Source organism: Tilletiaria anomala, assembly GCF_000711695.1.
Source record: "Tilletiaria anomala UBC 951 chromosome Unknown K437scaffold_25, whole genome shotgun sequence".
Lineage (NCBI taxonomy): Eukaryota > Fungi > Basidiomycota > Exobasidiomycetes > Georgefischeriales > Tilletiariaceae > Tilletiaria > Tilletiaria anomala.
In genome coordinates this window covers 29,155-42,396 of record NW_013546997.1, presented here as the reverse complement: position 1 = coordinate 42,396, position 13,242 = coordinate 29,155, and the positions used below count along the sequence as shown (strand labels likewise).

General features: G+C 53.6%; 5 protein-coding genes across 5 annotated transcripts; 3 read left to right on the top strand and 2 right to left on the bottom strand.

Moving 5' to 3' along the window:
* The first annotated feature begins 570 nt into the window (after positions 1-570).
* On the top strand, positions 571-4,121 carry K437DRAFT_290418 (uncharacterized protein). Its single transcript, XM_013388641.1, has 2 exons — positions 571-3,145; positions 3,205-4,121. The coding sequence occupies exons 1-2, from the start codon at positions 795-797 to the stop codon at positions 4,025-4,027; spliced, it is 3,174 nt and encodes a 1,057-aa protein (XP_013244095.1). The 5' UTR covers positions 571-794; the 3' UTR covers positions 4,028-4,121.
* K437DRAFT_85643 (uncharacterized protein) lies at positions 3,927-5,041 on the bottom strand. Its single transcript, XM_013388640.1, has 2 exons — positions 4,856-5,041; positions 3,927-4,787 (listed from the first exon to the last, which is right to left on the bottom strand). Exons 1-2 carry the CDS (start codon positions 4,928-4,930, stop codon positions 4,176-4,178), a joined length of 687 nt encoding a protein of 228 aa, XP_013244094.1. The 5' UTR covers positions 4,931-5,041; the 3' UTR covers positions 3,927-4,175.
* Positions 5,042-5,381: 340 nt separating this feature from the next.
* Positions 5,382-6,507, top strand: K437DRAFT_255547 (proteasome endopeptidase complex, beta subunit). The gene is made up of 3 exons (XM_013388639.1): positions 5,382-5,612; positions 5,705-5,911; positions 5,984-6,507. Exons 1-3 carry the CDS (start codon positions 5,485-5,487, stop codon positions 6,450-6,452), a joined length of 804 nt encoding a protein of 267 aa, XP_013244093.1. The 5' UTR covers positions 5,382-5,484; the 3' UTR covers positions 6,453-6,507.
* A 482-nt stretch (positions 6,508-6,989) lies between these two features.
* Positions 6,990-8,885, top strand: K437DRAFT_245579 (TFIID-18kDa-domain-containing protein; the record flags this gene model as incomplete). The annotated part of the gene is made up of 6 exons (XM_013388638.1): positions 6,990-7,315; positions 7,399-7,485; positions 7,579-7,795; positions 7,896-8,141; positions 8,212-8,367; positions 8,449-8,885. The coding sequence occupies exons 1-6, from the start codon at positions 7,250-7,252 to the stop codon at positions 8,883-8,885; spliced, it is 1,209 nt and encodes a 402-aa protein (XP_013244092.1). The 5' UTR covers positions 6,990-7,249.
* Positions 8,886-9,054: 169 nt separating this feature from the next.
* Positions 9,055-11,539, bottom strand: K437DRAFT_85607 (uncharacterized protein). Its single transcript, XM_013388637.1, has 4 exons — positions 11,275-11,539; positions 11,000-11,204; positions 10,475-10,930; positions 9,055-10,400 (listed from the first exon to the last, which is right to left on the bottom strand). The coding sequence occupies exons 1-4, from the start codon at positions 11,322-11,324 to the stop codon at positions 9,225-9,227; spliced, it is 1,887 nt and encodes a 628-aa protein (XP_013244091.1). The 5' UTR covers positions 11,325-11,539; the 3' UTR covers positions 9,055-9,224.
* Positions 11,540-13,242: the final 1,703 nt, after the last annotated feature.

Sequence of the window (13,242 nt, the reverse complement as noted above, 5' to 3'; positions counted from 1 at the left end):
GGAGGCGAACTCCAGGCACCACGTCTCTGAGCATACCTCGCCATAAGAATAGTATCGGGACTTCAGGAATTGCCCTCGCTTCTCCGAGGCCCATTTTCTCAACATCTGTGACGTCCCCGTCGCCCATCTCTGTAGTGACCCCAACCTCGGCTTTCAGCACGACGACACCTACAGCAGCGACCTCCTCTGCGTCCGCAAATGGAGCGTCAACGACCGCTCCGTCCATTACCTCTGTTCCCTATGAGCCCCTAGCTTTCTCAATGGAAGATGAGGCTGACAAGAGATCAATCTCGGTTTCGACGGCCGTCACGAGCGCGGCCCCTACAGATCAAAGGGAGCAAGCTGGCGCTCCAATTGCACGGCGCAAGAATCGCAACTTGAGCGTGTCGACGAATCACAGCCTGTCCATCTCGAATTTACCCCCCCCTACATCGGTTCTTTGGGCACATTCGGCCCTTCATTTGAACGCTGACGAGCCACGTCAAGCGGATGCACCAATTCCAGTTGGTGATGCCGAAGGCTTGGAGCAGGGCAGGCTGGGAGAGCTCAAACGCTTTACACTGTGGGAGACAAAGACCGTGCGTCGACTCTGTGCCATTCCTTGTTTCATAAACATATCACCTTATCATTTCTTCCTGCTTGGCGGACAGCGCTTCTATCTCGTTGCCTTCAATACTTCGAAGACACGTTTCCGTATACTCAAGATCGACCGGACGCCGCCGATTGCACTTGCTCAAAGCAATGCTGCCAAAGGCTCCGTTTCGACATCTGGAGGCGCAAGCTCTGAGGCAGCCATGAAGAAGCCGCTTGAAGGAGCGGATGGCCTCGCCTCACAAGACTTGCCCCGGCGAGATCTTGCCAATGAACATGCCAAGAACGCCCGAAGCAGGGTGTCACAAGCTGCAGCAAGTGCCAGTCAACCTGACGAGGCCGTATGCAACATCGATCCGTCGATGTTGTCCGCAAGCGGCGAGCGCTATCTGACAGCCAACACGGCTGACATGGTCATGTTGCAACGCCCAACGGATGCCAAGAGTTCCACGCTCTCCGAGCTAGCCAGCGCTCCTAGACTGAATTTGGGCGGCACAGGAAGGTCGACAGCGCCACATCCCGGCAAGGAAACCACCGGCTCCAACTTCTCTTTTCCGCCAAACGAGAGGAAAGATGCTTCCTACTCGACAACGCGGCTTGCTAAGAGCTCCTTCAGTGCCAAGCCATCTGGAACTTCATCCTATCACGAGCATACAGGCCGAAGCAGGGATGACGATGCCGATTGGGAGATGAACGTCGTAGCCGACTCTGTCGTCTACACTCGCACGCAGATCGAAGAGCTTTTGGAAATGCTGCGAGAGGGCAATAAAGCCTCGGGGGGGCTGAAAGAGATGGGGCGCTTTTATGGCATCGTCGGCTTTATTCGCTTCACCAGCACCTATTACATGGTGCTCATTTCCAAGCGCAGTGTCGTCGCACTTTTGGGTGGACACTACGTGTTCCATTGCGATGAAACAAAGATTGTGCCCATCTGCGACCCTGGAATGCTAGCTTCACTAGGAGGCCGCTCTAAAGTCAAAGAGCAGGAAGAGACAAGGCTGCTGGCGACGTTCAAGCAGGTCGACCTGAGCAAGAACTTTTACTTCAGCTACACGTATGACCTCACGAAAACGCTTCAAGACAATCTTACGAGCAAAGCTGAGGCAGAAGCAGGTGATGGACACGTACATCAAGATCATCGGCAAGAGCCGCTCACCGCATGGGGCTTCAACGAGAAGTTCGTCTGGAATCACCACTTGCTGATGCCGGCATTTGGATCCTCTGTGCGGAAGGGCGCAGCACTCGGCGATGGGTGGTATGGCAGCGAATGGGTCCTGCCGCTCGTCTATGGGTTCGTGGATCAGGCCAAACTTTCGGTCTTGAACAGGACCATCTACGTCACTCTTATCGCACGCCGGTCACGCCATTTTGCTGGTGCACGGTTCCTCAAGCGCGGTGTCACGGACAGGGGTCAAGTGGCCAATGACGTCGAGACAGAGCAGATCGTCAACGAGCCGCTCACAAGCCCATTCTTTGCACCTGGAACAGGCGAGAGCTCGCGCGAAGGAGCTACATACCAGCCATTCATCCCATCCCCACGCTTCACATCGTACGTTATGCATCGGGGGAGTATACCCATATACTGGACGCAGGATTCGACAAACATGTCTCCGCGCCCGCCGATTGAGATCAGCGTCGTTGACCCATACTACTCGGCTGCAGCATTGCATTTTGACGACATGTTCCGGCGCTATGGTGCGCCTGTCATCATTCTGAATCTCATCAAGAGCAAGGAGAAGCAGCCGAGGGAGGTGAAACTGCTGCGCGCCTTTGGGGAATGTGTCAATTACCTCAACCAATTCCTACCAGAAGAAAAGAAACTCAAGTACATTGCATGGGACATGAGCCGTGCCAGCAAAAGTCGCGATCAGGACGTAATCGGCGTGCTAGAAGACATCGCGGAGGAGACCATTGAGAATACCAAGTTTTTCCATTCTGGTCCGGAGCCAGCAAGCTTTGCCGAGTTCGCAACAGAGAGCACGTCGGCTCGCAGAGAACAAATCCAAGTACAGAGCGGGGTCGCCAGAGTTAACTGCGTGGACTGTCTCGACCGCACCAACGCTGCTCAATTTGTCATTGGCAAAGCCGCTTTCGGTCATCAACTACACGCTCTGGGGCTCCTAGACCATCCAACGCTGCCTTTCGATTCTGATGCTGTCAACATGCTGACGGAGATGTACCACGACTTGGGTGACACCATCGCCTTGCAGTACGGCGGCTCACATCTAGTCAACACCATGGAGACGTATCGCAAGATCAACCAATGGAGCTCTCACTCACGCGATATGCTGGAAGGAATCAAGCGGTACTATGCAAACTCTTTCGTTGATGCCGAGAAGCAGGCTGCGATCAATCTCTTCCTCGGAGTGGATGCAGAGATGCCAGAGACGAACCGACTTGTCAACGTCAACAATCCTCGCTACCAGAAATGGTTTATCCCTCAGCATTTGGGTCCGCATGACACCGTCTCTGAACGCATACAACGGTTGCTGGAGGTGGTAAACTCGGACAAGGGCTTTTGGGCGGAGTACTACCGGCCTCGACTGTTCACAGAGTGAGAGTCCTTAATGGTTTTATATTGTTCGGAGGGCTGACAGAGCGTGACTGTTGCAGCATGGCGCGACATCATGCGTACAAGATGACTGCGGTACACCAGCATCATCCCATGACGCCAATGCACCAAACAAATCACATCCCCATCTCGCCGAGCTCGATTCAGCAGACTCAGGTCATTGTGACGAGCCCATTCGTCAACAAGTACGCGCCAGCAGCCATCGGTCGCCATAATCAATCCTCCTCGAGCGGATTGTTTGAGGAGAACAACCGAGCTATTATCGGTGGTGTCCGGCGATGGATGAGCATCAATAAGGCTGGTGCCGGACCCGTTACGAAGAGGAAGCGTTCGAAAATGTACGCGAGCGGCGAGGATGGTCGCGCAGAAATTTCAATCAACGAGAAGAGGGACAAGACTGGCGCTACAGGAACTGGTGCAGCAGCCGGACTTGCTGCTGAGATAGGGTTGACAGCGTCGGCGGCCACTGGGCCGGCAGGCGCGTTCCCTGCCTTCGAAGTCGCTCTCTGCCGCATTCAGATGCCCACCGTGAGCGCCGAGGAAGCTTCCGAGTACGAGTGGTACGCGACCCAATTTGCCGACGTGTCGTTTAGCCAGACACACCACGTCGATGAGGCAGACGTCGCCATGTATGAGGACGGTGCGGCCGTAGCTGCAGGCGCTGTTGACAAGGTGGCAAGCCTGCTTGTCGGAGGGGCCGGACAAAGCAGGGAGGGCGAAAAGAACGCTCAACTCGATCCTGTGCTGCTCGCTTACGCGAATGCTTTGCCTGGGTCGAAGGCGTTGATATCCAAGTTAGAGAAAGTGAGCGATGCGAAGATCCGGGCGTACAGCAACTGGTTGCAGAGTCATGTGCCGAAGTAATCAAATTGTAACCGTATTGTTAGATAGCTGTAGCATAGCAAGGGGGCTGACACAGCTCATCGCAGGTAATGCAATCGTTAGACAACATGTTTTCCTCTCCCCCTTCATCATCATGCCCATACGGCTCCACCATCGTTTCCTGATTAGATCAGTGCAACTTTTCCTTTTTGAATTCCGGCTGGAGTGGATTGAGCTTGAATAGCTTCTGGAACTGGGTGAAGCCGGCGAAGAATGTGCTGATACTCCAAAGCGCAACAACATGTAGGCTCGCTTTCCGTCGGAGACAGAGAACAGCCATTGCAATAGCCTCGATGGCGTGAACTTTTGCGAGGATGCTCATGACAAAGTTGCACGTTTCAATGCCATCCTCGCCGCCGATCTTGGCCATGATGTACTCGTTGAAGCCTTTGGACAAGATTGCATCCCGCACTGCGGGCGTACGAATGACGATCCATGCTCCGATCACCATGGCCGGAAATATGAAGTCGTATGAAGGAGAGTAGAGGATTGGGGCGTTCTTCTGCCTCCTCTCATCTGCTTCCTGACAGATGGCGATCATCTTCGGTCGCGCTTCGGTGTCTGCCTTGAGCGGCTTGTCGAATCGGATGAATAGCTTCTGTAGTGGTGGTAGAGTGAGCAGCGATGGGCCTATTGGTCGGAACTCGAGCTCTAACCCCGTTGAAGAGATTGAAAGCATCTTGGCCTTATCTGGCAGACGATCTAGACCAGCATGGTACTGAGCTAGCGCCTTGACCGCGTCCTGTAGTTAAAGGAGGACAGAGTAAGTCTTGCAATGCAGGCACAGTTTCAGCGCGATTTTCTGCTCACAGAATGATCCTTGTTCATGTGAGTTGTTATGGCCGCCGAGCGTGCAGCTACGGCATCCTTCTTTGCGGGCGGCATCGCTAACACTTCTCCGGGTTGGGATCGTTGAAGCGGCTCGGCGTGGCCTTGCTGCAGCGCGAGTGTTTTGCTTCTGTCTTCTGGGTTAATCCTGCTACCAGTTGGAGACAATTCCCCGCTATGCGCTGCTGTGGAGAAAGATTTCTCTTTGGTGCTCGTTGCGTCTCACGGTCCCCTTTTTTCGGCTTACTTGGTGCGTAAAAGGTGTCTACCCCGAAGATGCCTACCTTAAAGCGCGCAACAAGCCGTGAAGGCGTGAATGCCGCCACCTACCCAGTGGAGCGTGGCTGAGTACCGGCGAGACCGGTTCCGACGTTTGCTGTTGTGAGCCGATCGACGGGTTGATTACGTAAGAACATCTCTCCCGAGCGCGAGCGCACGGCCACAACCAAATGCACACACGTCGCCCTCTAGCCCATGACCACCATTGAGCTCGACCTCACAGTGATCAGTGCAAGGAGCCGAAGAGTTCTACGCATTGCTTCGAAAAGGAGAAGCAAAAGCTTAAGAACCAGGAAGAGGTGGAATTATCTCAGCTGTAAGGCAAATTCAATATGGCGGCGTCATCTCACTTCCCGGGCCAAACCTGGTCATCGCAGCCGTGCGTGGACCACGTTGCTCAAGGCTTTTCGTCGCGTCCAGCAGCGCAAGATGCTTTCGAGGCCGGGCGACAGCATACGCAGTGAGTAATCTTGGATCATTTGTTTCCGTAAGGGCTGAGCGCGTGGAAGAGGCTAAGTGATGCTCTGCGACACACCCTTTGCTCCACTTTAGACAACCTATTGTCACGGGAACTTCCATCCTTGGCATTCGATACAAAGACGGAGTCATGATGGCTGCCGACACGCTCGCTTCGTATGGCAGTCTAGCAAGATTCATGGACGTACGGAGGCTTCACGAAGTTAGCCCAAATACACTACTGGGAGCTAGTGGGGACATGAGCGACTTTCAATTCATCCAGCACGAGCTTCAGAAGGTTATGTGAGTCGATCCTCTGATCTGTATATCCTTGGACTCGGCAAAGCGCTGACAGTGTTCGAATCGGTCGCGCAGGATCCGCGAGTCGAATGCAGCGGATGGCCACACACTCTCGCCAAGCCAAGTTTACGCCTACCTCTCACGTTACATGTACCAGCGGCGGTCTAAAGTGGACCCACTCTGGAACTCCTTCGTGGTCGGCGGCATTGATCAGAGCACGGGTGCCCCCTTCTTAGGCTATGTCGATCTCCTCGGCACCACATATGAGAGCACGACCATTGCCACGGGCTTTGGCTTGCATCTCGCTCAGCCACTGCTACGGAAAGCGGTGGAAGGTAGGGAGGACGAGCTGGATGAGTCGCAAGCGAGGAGGATCCTCGAGGACTGCATGAAGGTTCTCTTCTACAGGGACGCGCGAAGCATCAATCGTTTCCAGATCGCTACCATCAACAATGCAGGCATCTCCATTTCCGAACCCTTCTCGGCACCAACGAGCTGGGGCTTTGCGGAAGGCCTTAGGGGATACGGTCCGCAGACGCAATAGCCACATGAATCATCATGTAGAACAGCTCGTTGACTACACAAGTTCTTACGCAAAGCACAGGCTGTCTCGCACGTGCTCGACCGGCTTTATCTTTCCTCCATAGCGCTATAAAATTGCTGGGACTGAGTATTACTGAGCGGCGGCCCACTTTCAATAAGCCCAATCAACCCTCACGACTCACGATAGCCTTTGTGCGTTCCGCAGCCTCCTGGAGCCTGCGTCACTCCTGGCCAATCTCGACCCCTGTCGCTTCGCCACTCTGTGCTAGTGAGGCGAGTTCAGTGAACATCAATATCTAGCAAAGAGCATGGCGCAAAGCATGCTTTCATCCTATTGCCCGCATGACCAAAGGGCAAAGACAACGTACACAAGTCCATTTCAGATGTTACACCAAGTTGTTTATAATCTTAGTATGTACCTCTCACGTCGCAAGCGCATGGGTGCACCCGTTTTTTTCCGCGTATGTTTTCTGTAAAACCTTTGGGTTTGTCCTGTATTTGGCAACCATGAGCTTGGAATCTAACTTCAGCGCGTCAATTCAAAGCCTCACACACCCTCACGGTGTGGTTCTCGCCATGTCACCGCGCTCGCATGTCACGTTGGTCGTTTACCACTGGGCATTGCTTCCTCAATACCACAGGCCTACATCCCGTGGGCACGGCATGACCACCTGTCCTATTTGCGGGGATCCAGCAGGCTGCCTCAAGACTTATTGCTAGGCGCAAAACGGCTCAGTGTGACCATTACAGGAGGATGTGCTGACATACATACGGTTCGGTGCACAAGGCGTTTCAAGCATGGCATGGAAGGATGAAGGTACCGGCGGCAAGGGCTATGTCTATTCTCAGGAGATCTCTCAGATGGTGCGTTTGTGATGACTAAAGGGAGCAGCTTTGGGCTTTACGCAATTCTGACTGTTGATTGTCTCTAACCGGATCGAGCATAGACCTTTGTGTTCGCAGAGGTTACAGATCCTGATGAGTCAGTCCTGAAACTCATCGAAGACATTGTTCGCGCCCAGTGTGTAGAGCTGGTCAGTATTAATGGAGCCTTCAATTCAACCGAAGCTCCTGGGATTACATATCGCCTTGCTACTAGAATGCTTACCCTATGGACTTGTTTGCAGCTGGTTCAGTCACGCAAGCTGGCCATACGGCGCAACAGCAAGTTCCTGGCCGCGGAGGATCTCATTTTCCTAATCAGACACGATCGTGCTAAGGTGAACCGTCTGCGAACATATTTGAGCTGGAAGGATGTTCGTAAGAACGCGAAAGAGAGCGGAGGTGATGCCGGCGGTACTGGTGGGCCTGGCGGAGAGATAGACGGGCTCGACGATGGAGCGAGTGAGTACATGTGTGCCAAAGCTTGCATCGTCCTGTATCTGCACATTTATAGAACTGCGAAGGCTTAAAATCCGGACGCTTGGCCTTTTCGGTTTGGCAGTGGACACGATGGCGAGGACGCACGTGATGAAGCTCAAAATGCCATGGGAGATCAGTACGATCTACAGCGAGAATCTGCGCGCTCTTCAGAATGAGGATGACGAAGAGCAAGATGAGGACGACCTCGAAGCCCAAGAAGCCAGTCTGCAACGCTTAAAGGAGGCAGACGACGCAACGAGGCACATGACTCGCGAGGAGTACGTCCACTATTCGGAATGTAGGCAGGCATCATTCACGTGGAGGAAAGGTAAGCCTTCCCATGGCGCATGGCATAGGTATCCGCTTTTCAAGGCTCACGCGCAATTCCTTTTTCGCAGGCAAACGCTTCAGGGAATTTATCAATGCCGGCGCATACATTGATGTCAAACCGAACGACGATATTATCGATATCCTCGGCTTCCTCGCCTACGAAGTAGTGCGAGAACTATGCATCAGCGCAGTCGCGATTCGTGACGCCGAGGAAGAGCGTAACCGTCAACGCAAAGCTGGTCTCACAGGAGGCCAGCGTTCCGCAAATACCGGCGCGCACACGGGCTCCAGCTCAGATGGACCAGACACATCGACCGAATCTATCGACAAAAGTAATCCCGACCTAAGCAAGGAAGATGAATATGCGTCTGGCAATACATCGGGCCTGTCAATCGCAGCGAATAGTAGGAAGCGCAAGATGACGATAGACAGCACAACGAGCGCTGGTCGGAATAATGTGTCTCCGCGGAAGCGAGCGCGGCAGGGCAATGGACCATCAGGAGAAGCCACCTCGACGTATCTAGGCGAAGGAAATGATCGCAATCACACCGGAGATGGCCTCGTTGATGATGGCGAACTCTGCTCTCTCTTCACCGTGCCAGCCAGCAAGCACGTCCCGCTAACTGCTGCCCACGTGCAAGAGGCCTTTGCACGCGTACAGCGTGACAATGCAGCGCTTGCAAGTAGCGGCCCGCCTGGCCCTCCTGGAGGTCTCAGACGAACGCGCCTCTTCGTCATTTGACTATCTCTGGATCTCCAATCTGAACACGCCGTTTTCCACATCGGTCACTCTTCTGTACAATAGCCATTTTGCAAGCAACTCGATCCTTCGTTGTTCAGAGCAGATGAGGTAAAGTTACAATAGCCAAAGCCCTGCATCGGACAGTGTGCATTTGCTTCTACAATTTGTGTCTGTGTACAGTGCGTATGAGACGTTTGAGAGTGTGGAGTGGATGATTGCGGACAAATGCACAGCGAGTGTATGAGTGAGTGAATGGGCGTTCGCATGATTGCAATTCTGATGGTGAGAGTGATAATGATTGCTTTAACCAGAACCCAAAAGCCCAAGCAGTGGCCCCATTCAAGGATGATAAGGGTTACGAAGGACAACTTTCTCAAGTGGGAAAGAAATCGTGTTGCTGCTGCTGTTGCTACGGGGCTCTTGCGCGGCCTCCTTCTCTAGCACGTATTGTGGCCTGGTGTCCGCCGATATTCGCATTGAAGTGGGCAATGACATCATCATCGACGGGTCATAAAGGCTGTCATGATGTTGAGAATATGCGTTTGTCGGATCAGATGCGTGCATCTCCATGGCAGGGGCGGCAAAGCGCGCGTACGGACCCATGCTTGACGAGACATCCGACGCCGAGATACCGCCCATATTTTCAGCATACAGTGTAGCATCTGGATTTTCGTAACCTTGCAGAGCGGCTGTTGGCGCATCGTGGCGTGCTCCGGCCCAATGTTCCAATTGCGGAAGCCCGGGCTTGCGAGGAGCACTGCCAGGCTGAGCGGAATGCTGCATGTAAAGCAAATTGCTGTGAGGCATAGATCCACTGGATGGAAGAAAAGTCGATGCCTGCTCATAGTTGGACTGGCTGGGTATTGATGCAGCAGACATCGCAGATACCGGCCTCGATTCCTTCCCAAACTCGGTCGGCACTTGATGAGGGTTGGGTTCGAGCAACGCCGTATCGGATGGCGTTGGATAGAATGGCAAGGACTGCAGATCCTGGAAGACGGCTGGGCTGTGACTGAAGCCTTGTGGCAAGCCAGACGGGTACGGTTCGTAGCGCCCATACGGGTTGCTGTGCATGTTGTACGTAGCTGCTGTCGATACAGTCAGTGGCAACATGCTGGATCCGCCAATCTCGTGCGGCATAGGTGGAGCTTCGGAGACTGTGCGATGCCTGCTAGCAGTTGTAGCCGACGCTGCAGATGCTGCTCGTGTACGACTCGGTCGTCGACTTGAGCCTTTTGGCATGCTAGCCTCGTCCAGGCCAAGCCCAGCTGGTAGGTTGCTGCCTGCTGTCGGAACCTCGTCCACTTCCCCTCTGTACCGCGGGATCCCATCAGGCCCGGTCTCAATATGAGGCGGAACTCGAAAGTTGGATTTGGCGAGAAAGATGGGGGAGATGGAAAGCGAAAGGAATTCTGGCATCGACGCTGGAGTCCTCAGTTTGCCTGCATATACGTCGTCAAGTGAATAGTACGAGATGAGATGGTGGTGCGCGCCTTCCACTTCAATAGAGATAGTCTGGCGGCGCAATGACAAGTTGCATATGGTCAGCCTCGGTGGTGCGGCATGGATCCACACACCGTATTGCTCACCTTCTTGCATAACCCCTTCTCCACGAAAGGGTAGCTGTTAGTCAGACTGCCCACAAGACTTCTATGCAAATCCGAATTTCGCCTCGACATGCTTGGCGCCCCTCGCCTGGAGCCCGGCCGCCTTTGGCTCTCTGGCAACATGAGATCCAAATTCGAGTCGAGGCTGCCGGACCGATCCCGCGTGGTCATGCTTGATGACGCAGAAGCTGTAAGGAGCGCATCTTCGCCCATCGCAGTACTGCCTTTCGTCCCGCTCGGTCCAGCGAGTTGGTGGTCGAAGTGCCTCGGCTGCTGCTGCTGCTGTTGATAAAGTGGATTAGGGACCATGAAAGGGGCACCACCTGCCAAGCCCATGGCCTCTTGCTCCTGAATGCTGGGAAATTTAGTGTACTCAGGTGGAGTGGCAGATTTGGGAGAGGCATTACTTGCAGGCTTTCGGTCAATCTGTCGATAAACCTGCAGTGCCCTCAGAAGGCCTCAGTCGGTATCCTTTGAACATCGTCGGCGTCAGGCGGATGTACGCACCAAGAAGTTCTGCAAGATGCGGCTCGGGCTCCACAAAAGGCCATCAGTCCATCGTTTGATACCGCTCTCCCTTTCTTCGAATAGAAAAATTTGCCCGCTCTTGATCAACCTTTTGCGTTCATTATCGCGCAGCCGCCTTCTGATCTTTGGAATGTGACCGCGCTTGGCAGCTTCAAACAGAAGCAGTGCATCTTGCGTGGATGACCTGTCAAATATGGGGTGATTATTTCAGCACGAAGTTCCCTGACCAGAGCCACAGCGGGGCTTCGACTCACACATAGCCTTGCCAGCTGCTTTCCGAAATCGGGTCCGCCAACGTGCTCATTATGCGCACCCACCCTCCAGGATGACCAAGACGGACTACGCTGCGATCGAAGAGCTGCTCTTCAAGCAATGAGGACCTGGATTTCAGAGAACTGGGTTGTTCTGGGATATAAAATGGCGTGTGAGGTGCACCTGGCAAGCCGCCTGCAAGAGGCAAAGGCTTTCTTGACTAAAAGACTAGGAGCGGGGCGATCGCTGGATCAAGACGTAGGTTACGCAACTTGCACGCTTTCCTTCAATCCAGAGCTGCAGGGATATCGACTCCGAGGAATGTGCCGGAGATGGTGGTCGCTTACCCTTGCTGACTGGAAAGTTCCGGTGCCAGGGGTTGGATGCGAACAGTGGCAATCGCTTAAATGGCGCAGGTGACAAGGCGAATGCTCCGCTTTGAACCAGATCTTCCGACGGCCAGCCGTCCAGACCCGGGAAGGGATGGGGCTTGATGCCTGCCTACTTAGAGACCGAGAGGGAAAGGGAAAGCGCCGGCTTTATTGCCGTGATGTGCTGTTTAGGTCTCTGCTTGGCACCAAGCAGCAAAGCCCAAGCTTCGAGCTGGGTAGCGGTTGTGATGATGCTACAGGTTTCGACGAAAGGAGAAGTGATTGTATGAAAAGTGAAGGAGCTTTCTTTTCTCTTTCCCTTTCTGCGCTCGATAAGGCGAACTGTGAGCCTCTCAGATTGGTGGCAACATCAGCGAAGGCGTCCAAAGCGGTGACGCTATCCAGGGGAGATGGTGATGTCGTTAAATAAAGCGAGTTTCGTCAGGCGCTGCTTGGCGAGTCGAAAAAAACGAACGTCCTAACAGGGCTGTAACAGGATGGGTCACCAGCGAGTATGCAGGCGGAGAAGCCGCTTGGACGAGGACGAACTGGTGAAGAGACTTGCTCAGGCAGTTCTTAATATGACCTTTTTCTCTTTTATAAAGAGGACATCATCCGGCACATGTGACGGAATGACGAAGCTCATTTTCTGTTTGTAACAACTTCTGTGCCGTTCTGCTACATACACCTGCATCCTTTCGTTCCCTTCTGCTCGCTGCCTCGCTCGGCTGTCAGCTGGGCTTGTGGGGAGCATGGGGCATGCTTTGGGGGCACATGCGCTCATGAGGTCAACTTGGTCTACCAGCCACGGACGGCACAGAGGATTAGCGGTTGGGACTGTAGGGCACCGGGTACCGGCGATTTGCAAACTTCCAAGAGTCCTCTGCTGTCGCGCTCGTTGCTGTCACACCATTTGTGGGCGACTTCATCACCGATGGCACTCCGTTCCCACTTCCCAGATTGCAGTTGCATTTACAATTCCCACATGTACACACACTTGTTCACACATTCGAGTATGTACATACTTGGCACTAAACAGGGTTTATGTTATGTAACCTCTCACGCCACCGCACGTTCCGTGTCCGCAAGATCGCGCGCCACTAGGAACATATGAATTTACATATTCACAGCGTTATAGTGCCAGGCACACGCGTGGCCCATGAGGGATCGATTAGGACCCGCCAGGGACTCCCCCCACGTATTCGATCTGCCTCTCACGCAGATCACAGTGGTCACAAAGCGGTGCTTGACCAGCTGCCAGCGCACGGCGGACTGATGCCCGAATGAGAGCAACATAAATTGGATGCATCAGCGCACACAATACCTTGCATCTAATACGTAAGGGTGGTTCTCTTACAATACTCCCACGAGCCACACCTGCAGTCCTCCATCAATGCTTTCTTGTGTTCAACAGCGTTGTTGCGCAGACTGTCGAGTTGCACAGACCCGAGCGGCTGCGACTCGTCCCGATAAATTACATACTTCTTCTGTACTTGTCTTATGCCCAATTTTAAGGTTTACGGCGCTAATCTTGTCAAACTGCGCTAAATTCATGTCTGCCAATTCGAAAAGGCTTGTTTATATTCACGTGATTGTAAA